General features: G+C 38.9%; 2 protein-coding genes across 2 annotated transcripts in view; one reads left to right on the top strand and one right to left on the bottom strand.

Annotated features, from left to right (window-relative positions):
- LOC111865916 (fatty acyl-CoA reductase wat-like) overlaps positions 1–2,970 on the bottom strand; it is a 30,710-nt gene extending 27,740 nt beyond the window's left edge. The window contains exons 1-2 of the mRNA XM_023854362.2: positions 1,821–2,970; positions 955–1,218 (exon numbers count right to left, since the gene is read on the bottom strand). Of these exons, the coding sequence (XP_023710130.1) occupies positions 955–1,218; positions 1,821–2,066 (510 nt within the window). The 5' untranslated portion in view covers positions 2,067–2,970. The remainder of the gene's footprint in view (positions 1–954; positions 1,219–1,820) is intronic.
- A 31-nt stretch (positions 2,971–3,001) lies between these two features.
- On the top strand, positions 3,002–6,353 carry LOC111865921. The gene is made up of 3 exons (XM_023854367.2): positions 3,002–3,835; positions 5,265–5,291; positions 5,689–6,353. Exons 1-3 carry the CDS (start codon positions 3,697–3,699, stop codon positions 5,859–5,861), a joined length of 339 nt encoding a protein of 112 aa, XP_023710135.1. The 5' UTR covers positions 3,002–3,696; the 3' UTR covers positions 5,862–6,353.
- Positions 6,354–7,902: the final 1,549 nt, after the last annotated feature.

Below are 7,902 nucleotides of genomic sequence, written 5' to 3'. Positions count from 1 at the left end.
TTTTTAAATATTTTAACATTGGCGTTTTAACTTGAGGGCAGTTTCGGATGGAATGTGAGAATTGATAGTGCATTCAACAATCCTAGCAAGTGTTGTGCTTTTACACGTCGACATATTGTAGCAGCGTCCACGCAGCAAACATAACTGTGTACATCTTAAACAACGACAGTGTTTTCATGATTGTACTATGTGCCTCTGATGATGGTTGTATTAAACCGAAACATGTAAGGCAGAAGTGATAAAGAAGTGACCTACAAATTGTTACACTAGACGGACTTTCTATTGACTTTGTGATTGATAGTGTAACGGACCAAAAATGAAACAATTCAAAATACAAGTATTAAGTTAATCAGTAATCTTCCACCTACAACCAAAACTTAAATCGTGATATAAAAGTGGTCTAGCCCTCACTGAGTATTGCTTCTTAACTCACTCTTACTCTGCAGATGATCTTACCTTTCTGGAAAAGTTCCCTCCTTCCTAGTATCTGTGTGCACTCAGTACACCACTGTGAGTACCTTGAGGGTCTGCTGGAGACTGCATTCTGTCTATGTCAGGTTGTATACCAATGTCCATGAAACAGTGCACACTTCTATCCCATCATGTTTCAATGTCAGTAGGCATAAATAAGTCATTTAAAAGTCTTCTGATAGTGGAATCAATCCCAAAATTAGATCTGTTCATTATTCAGAAATGCACTGGGTTTGTTTAGAATTATTATAAATTATGAAAGAGGATTAACGCAAGAGCCAGGGCTGTGGGCCATTTAAAGGTATAACACTACGTTCACTGAGAGAGACTGAGGAAAACAGTGAAAGCTTCAATGAGGTTAGTCAGTTTGTAGCTTTGAATCAAACTGAATAGTTATTGAGTATACAACATGTCAGGTACATTGCTGGGAAACATCACTTCTTCAATTTTAAGCAGATAATATAAGACGAGGTGCTTTCATACAGTGTGGTAGCTCACCTTCAAATGTGGCATTTCTCTTGCTAGATCTAGCATGTCCTTAGTTCCTAGAATGTTGATGGCAACAGCTGTTGTAAGTTTTTCATCAAAACGAACTGTTGCTGCAACATGGAATATTATGTTAACCTGATGGACTAACAGAGCATGGTCCTCTTTGCTCAGTCCAAGTCCTCGTTGTTCATTGTCACCTGTGACAAGAACAACTTTGCTGATGCAGTTTGGTTGTTCCCGCTGTAGTCGTTCATACAGCTGCAATAGTGAAACAAAGAGTTCCTTGAAGGGATAATACTAAGGACCAGACTACAAGAAGAAATTACTCTGACCCTAATGCAGCAGCAAAGCATTTACAGCAAGATTATAAGTGTATTTAAGGGACTGTAACATTATTCTTCCCACTAGTAGATAAATTGTCCTGTTACAGGTATATTACAACATGAAATATGCCCATCTCTTAATCAGGATTAACATGTTTTTTTTTCTCTCTCTGTATTGAAAATCTTAAGCTTTTATAGACACACATGATGTTCCAAAACACAGTCTTTTCATTTCCATTACAGATCTTTTAATTTACTTCCATTAGGTTTAATTTTAGAATCATGGAGGCATTCCATCAGAACATATCATTTCAGTATATCCTTTACAATAAAAACTGCACTGGAGTTGAACTTCTCTCTCAGTGCTGAGAACCTAACGTCTGTCTGATCACAGGCACAGCACCTCTCATTTAAACAAAATAAGCTGTACCACCTTACCACCATAATCTTCTTAACATAACAGTATGTTGTTAAACAATACTACAAATCTAGGAATTACTGGCTGGATTTATGAGAAGAATACAAAAATAGACTTACACTGCTATCAAATATTTTCTTAAGGCGTTCCTTTTCTGTCATTCCCTTCTTAGGTCTGATGATTATGTAGAGTTTGTCTATTTGACAGGTGCGGAGAAGTTTCTCCATCAGCACCTGACCCATGAATCCTGTTGCTCCTGTGAGAAGGACCTGAGCACCCTGAAATAGTTCCAGGATGTTGCTGTTTCTCAGGTCCACATCCTTCTTGTCCATAGTTGTCATTGTTTCTGTGGAGTATAAATGCATCACTACAGCTGCAAAAAATATTGTAGTTTACTGGAGATGAATGTCAGCAGGAAATGAAGAAAATCGCACAATGAAGAATTTTTTGTTTACATTCTTCTGGTATTGTTATAAAGTAAAGATGAAGTTGCTCATGTTATTAATTAATAAAGTATCATGCCATGAAGATGTATGGGGCAGTAGAGATAAATCTCCACCATTTCCTTGACCTCATCTCAAAACCAAGGGTGAGAAAAATATCTTCCTCCTGCCAGGAATCAAACCCTCACCATCCAGCCTGTAGCCTGTCACTATATCAATGAGTGTCTATATAAATAACTGAAGTTCTGATTATGTCACTTGGAATTGTCTTGAAGACTTATACATCCCTGTTTCTTTATGAAGTCTGGAGTCACTCCTTCTACTAAGTTCTGTGATATGTTATGAGGTTAGCCCCTCGCCAGTTACAAATATAATATCCATCATTATTGTGATGTAAGTCAGTGAGTTGAGGTGTTATCTCAACACTGAACAGTAGTAGAACACAGAAAACAGAGACAAACACACATGTATTACATACAAACACGTGGGGCACAGATATGCTGCGTTTCAATCGGTCCTGATATACCAGAATCCCCTTGCTGATTTTGTCAGTTATGTTTAAAATCTCTGTTAATATACACTCATCGATTTAAATTTAATTCTTTTTTTTATTTAAATCACAGGGATACCTGCTCTATGTCTATATGTGCTGCAGCGGCTTCTTGCTTTCAACACCATTCACATATTCAGGGGATTCTGGTATATCAGGACAGATTGAAACACAGCAATGACAATTGTTATTAAAGGAGCTAAAAATCTTCATTATAATCAATTAATTACTAATTCTAGTAACAAAATGAAAACCACCTGGAGCATTATAAAATCAGACACAAGTAGAAAAATGAATAATGCAGGTATACAGTTTTTAAACATTGATGGGAAGTTAACTGATAATCATGATGTGATTACAGATTCTTTTAATAATTAATTTCGAACAAAAGCTGGACAACATTAATACCAATAATGTCCATCAGCATTTTCTGTGATTTGAAGAAAACTTTTGACTGTGTCAATATCTGTCTGTCCATCTCTCTGTCTAAAGTAGAATTTATGGAATAGTTGGTAAGGCCAGTGCATTGATAAAATCCTATGTGAAAGAGAGGTACCAAAGGGTAAGTCTATTTTACTCATTGGAGGAATAATTTAACTTAATTAATGATCTTGGTCTGTTATATGCTGGATGCCTAGTAGTATACTGTTATGTTTCATTATTGTAGTTTTGTGTCATTAGTGTGCTGCATTCTCTCACATATATATTTTAAAACTGTGTTAATGATTTACTCACTGTGATTTGTCTCTGATAATATGTCTAATTGTTATGTGTTAAATATAATTAATTTTTATTTATATCAGTGATGGAACTTGTCCTGTTGTCTTTGACTATTACTATATCCACTGTTCTTCCAGCCATGTAAGGATTAATGGAAAGTAAATAAATGAATGAATGTCTATTTTAGTACATGATGTAATGTAGCACCTACACCATGTTTGTAATGTTTACTGATGAATTACTTCAAGGTTTTGAGACAATATGTAATACTCTTACAGGGCTATGGTATGGGCAGGAAGAGTTGGGTTATCCTGTACTACTGATTCTGCTAGAATGCTGTACAATAAAGTTCTGTGCAGCAAACATTTCTCTGAAAGTGATTTCACTACAGCTGAAAGGGTACACCTTAACAGATGTGCAGTTCCATATGGCACAGATTCTGCTGCACAGTCACTCCCACAACCTCCTGATCATTCATTACACACCTCTTCCTTTGATCCCTTGACTTGAGATTTAACTCCCGAACGTGAGCTTAATGTCCTACCGCCCACCAGAACCTACAGCAAGACACTGCAGACAGTCCTTCCACTTCCTTTCACATGTCTGCAATCTAATCATCACCAACAGCAGGCAACACTTCTTCAGTGAAAGAAACCTCCTATCTCTTAGGCTCTGAAAATATATATGCTTCTGATGGGGCACTCGGGCATATCAGTTGTCAGAGTTCCTCCTCAAAGCCCAGAGCAAGCCATTCTCTGCTGAAAGAACTTAATTTGGCTTCGCTTTCTGAATTGACACCGAGGAAAAGGAAATTATATGAACAAATTCGGAATAAGGAGAGTGCACTATGTAAACTCAAAAATAAATACAAAGGAAAGAAGTTGGAAAATCTCTGTGATGTGGACAGTGATCAATTCATGGAGAGACTTTCATCTTCTCTCAGTGTAGAGGCTGCCAGATTATTGGCAGAAATTATTAGGAACACCAGGCAGAGACCTCAGGGAAGGAGGTGGGATTTCGAAGAGAAAGTGTTGGCTCTGTCTCTCCTTAAGCGTAGTCCCAAATCCTATATCCTTCTCTGTACACTACTCTCCCTCCCATCCAGATGATCCTTGCAGTCTGTCCTCAGTACTGTTCCATTTATGACTGGCATCAATGCTCATGTGTTTCGTGCACTCGAACAGTCTCTGCAGAAAATGTCTGGTAGAGATCGATATTCTTGTCTCATGTTTGATGAAATGTCAACCAGAGAGAACTTGCATTTCAATCAGAAGTTTGACTGCATTGAGGGTTTTGAGGATTGTAGAAGTCAGGGCAGGACTTGCAGCATTGCAAATCATGCTCTGCTCTTCATGATCCGTGGCCTGCGGAGATAGTGGAAGCAGCCAGTGGCTTACTACTTTACTCATGAAAGCACAAAGGCAGAGATGATTGTGCAATACTTGAAGGAGGTTCTTCATTCTGTCAGAATGCTGGCCTGAAGGTGGTTGCCACTGAGTGTGACATGGGTGCCCACAATGTCAAGGCCTTGAAACTGTTGGGTGCTTCCAAAAGGAAACCACTCTTCAGATTTCGCAATCAAGAAATTGCAACAGTGTATGATCCACCCCACCTTCTGAAATGCACCCGGAACCTTCTCCTGAAACATGATGTGCAGTTGAAGTCTGAGCATGTGGGCACCCAACTTCCTGTTATTACTAAGTGGGACCACATATTGAAACTGTATGAAATCAACAAACCCAGACCATTTCGCCTGTTGTACAGGCTGACAGACACCCACCTAAACCCCACAGCACAGAGCTCGATGAGTGTGCACTTGGCTGCACAGGTCATGAGCCATACTGTTGCAGCAAGCCTCAATGCTCTAGTGGCTACAGGTAAGCACTATATGTTTCTTTTATGAATGAAGTGACTAATAATGAGGACTAGTTTTCAGAGTTACTGCCTCAGAACCCAGTTGTAATCAAATGTCATTATCTGACTTGAATTGACTTCTGAAACTGTATATCCATATACAAGTTATGTAGAATATGTCATAAATACTGTTTTAGGATAATTAAAAAATATTTGTAAAGCAGATGACACTATCAGTGATATGATTAAGATGAATTAGGTGGCAGAGATTTAAATATGAGGAATAATGTAATGAAATATACAAGTTTTGTATAACGTTAGTCCTTTGTAAAGTAATGTGTTATTTTCCAATGTAAAGAAACTACGTATAATTCACCATGTAAGGAGGCACACTAACTTCTTTTCCCCCCCTCCATTCAGGTGGGTGCAACAGCGAATACATGGCAACAGGTGTGTTTGTTGAGGAGGTTGACAACCTCTTCGATAGTTTCAATGGTGGAACAAGTGTTGGCCGAGGGAAAACACTGTGTTGCCCACTCAGTGACAACAGACAGTATGGAGATAAAGAGTTGGATCTTCCTCAAGGATGGTAAACCCGCCTTTCTTCATCCTAATCCTTCTCAGAATGGGTGGCTGATTGACATCACTGCTGCCCAGCATGTGTGGAGAACACTGAAAGAGGCGGGTTTTCAGTACCTTCACACCAAAAACCTGAATCAGGACCCCCTGGAGAACACATATGGAGCTATTCATTTGAACTGTGTTTCAAACAATAATCCAACTGTGGGACAGTTTGTAGATGCCCTGAAGACTAGCATCATCAATGGCCTTGCATTTAGAGGACTGGGGGATACTAATTGTGAGGATGATGGTGCTACTCTTCTGGATAATCTACATTCGCTTTTCAGGGCACCTGAAGCTGCTTCACAGAATCCTTCCACAAGTCATGACAAGGAAACCCCTGCTGGTGTGCCTGAGAGTTTCCATGTTGCTCAGCAAGTACAGATGGACATGAGTCCTGCAGTACCTGCTGGTGACATGGAAGTGTTCTCAGTAGCTTACGTCACTGGTTCCATTGCCAGACAGGTGCTTGTTGGTGTCAGCTGTGATGCATGTAAGACATGCCTGACATCTGAAGTGCTGCTATCAGCCAATGTCTTCATATATTTCAAGGAGTGCAGTGATACAGAACAGTCTCTCACATATCCTTCTGAAAAGCTTGTGGAGACTGTTGGTACTGCTGCAACTCTGATGAAGTCTATAATGACAGAGGCTGCCCGCTTGAATTCAGTGGAGCAGCATATCACAGCTGCCATCAAGAGCACCATTGACTTCAAGTGGATTAGGTGTTCTGGCTGTTTGCTTCAGCACCGATGAATAGTAGATAGTATTGTGAGATGTCTCACACAAATTTACATTCCTTGGTGGTGTAAGCGAAGAAACAGGTTGATGACTGAAGCAGCCAGGCAGAGGGCCACAGAGAGTAAGATGAAGATGCTGTCTCATCGGTAAGTCATTAGGAAAGTAATGCTTCTTCATTTTTCCCTTATAATGTCCTGCCCATACCAGCCCTGGAAATTGACAGAGAGCAGTTATGAAATTAGTGGAAGAATATGTATGCCAACTAGTCACATGAGCATCATTAAATATTTCATAAGTTGGAGAAAGTATCCCTGGTGACAAGCAGTTGCAATGCAGCAACAGAAACTACTGTGCAGAGAATGATAACATTGTCATTCACAGTTCAATTACACACAAGAAACCTACTTTGAATTTGAGCTCCATCTCTTTCCCGCTTTGCAAACATGTTGCAGTGAATGATAACATGGTCAACCACAGTTCAATTACATTCACAAAACTTCTTTACGTGTAGGTAAGAATGAAGAGGCATTACTTTATAATTGATTTGCAAAGTTCAGGTTATCCACCGAGGTGTGCAACTCTGAGAAGCAGAATAAGTATTGGGATTGAATGTGGGTAGGACTATTTATGTAATTTCTTTACCTATTTCATTTTTGTTACATTGTTATTCACTTCTGTTGTTATAGGTGTATTCCTTCTCTTGCTTTTGCCATATAATCCTACCTGTACTGGACTGGTGAACATGAACATAAGATTTTCAATAGTAATTGCATTTCTTTAACATATATTATTAGTTTCTGCTATATAATCGTATCCAATACTGAACTGGAAGATGAATAGATACCAAATTTTCAGTATTCATTACATTTTTTTTTTGTAAGATACAATGAAGAAGGCAGGAGGAAATACAGGAGACTGAGGAATGAATTGAAAAGAGCCACGGACAGGGCCAAAAAGGAATATCTTGAGAAGATATGTAATGAGATTATGGAATTTCAAAGAACAGGCTGTTATGATTTAATGTACATGAAGACAAAAGAACTAGGATGGAAAGAGAATCATGGGATTCAAAATGTTGGCATCGAAGACTCCCAGGGGAATAGAATAGTAGATCAGAGGCAAGTGCTGAAAATTTGGGAAAATTATATTTCAGAACTATATGATCGACCTAATCGGCCAGAAACCTTAGAAGTTGAACCGGAAGAAGAAGTAGATACAGACGAGAAAGGACCATATATTTTACAAAGTGAGGTGGAAAAAGCTATCAAGGAA

The sequence above is a fragment of the Cryptotermes secundus genome, unplaced genomic scaffold, assembly GCF_002891405.2.
Source record: "Cryptotermes secundus unplaced genomic scaffold, Csec_1.0 scaffold1848, whole genome shotgun sequence".
Classification (NCBI taxonomy): domain Eukaryota; kingdom Metazoa; phylum Arthropoda; class Insecta; order Blattodea; family Kalotermitidae; genus Cryptotermes; species Cryptotermes secundus.
This window is presented reverse-complemented; position numbering and strand designations above follow the sequence as displayed.

What these genes read in the sequence shown, in the direction of transcription:
- LOC111865921 (XM_023854367.2), top strand. Translation starts at nt 3,697, where the DNA reads ATGGTATGGGCAGGAAGAGTTGGGTTATCCTGTACTACTGATTCTGCT. An exon ending in ACACCTTAACAGATGTGCAG is followed by an intron (nt 3,836 to 5,264) that starts TTCCATATGGCA and finishes ATACTGTTGCAG; the next exon opens with CAAGCCTCAATGCTCTAGTG. An exon ending in CAATGCTCTAGTGGCTACAG is followed by an intron (nt 5,292 to 5,688) that starts GTAAGCACTATA and finishes CCCTCCATTCAG; the next exon opens with GTGGGTGCAACAGCGAATAC.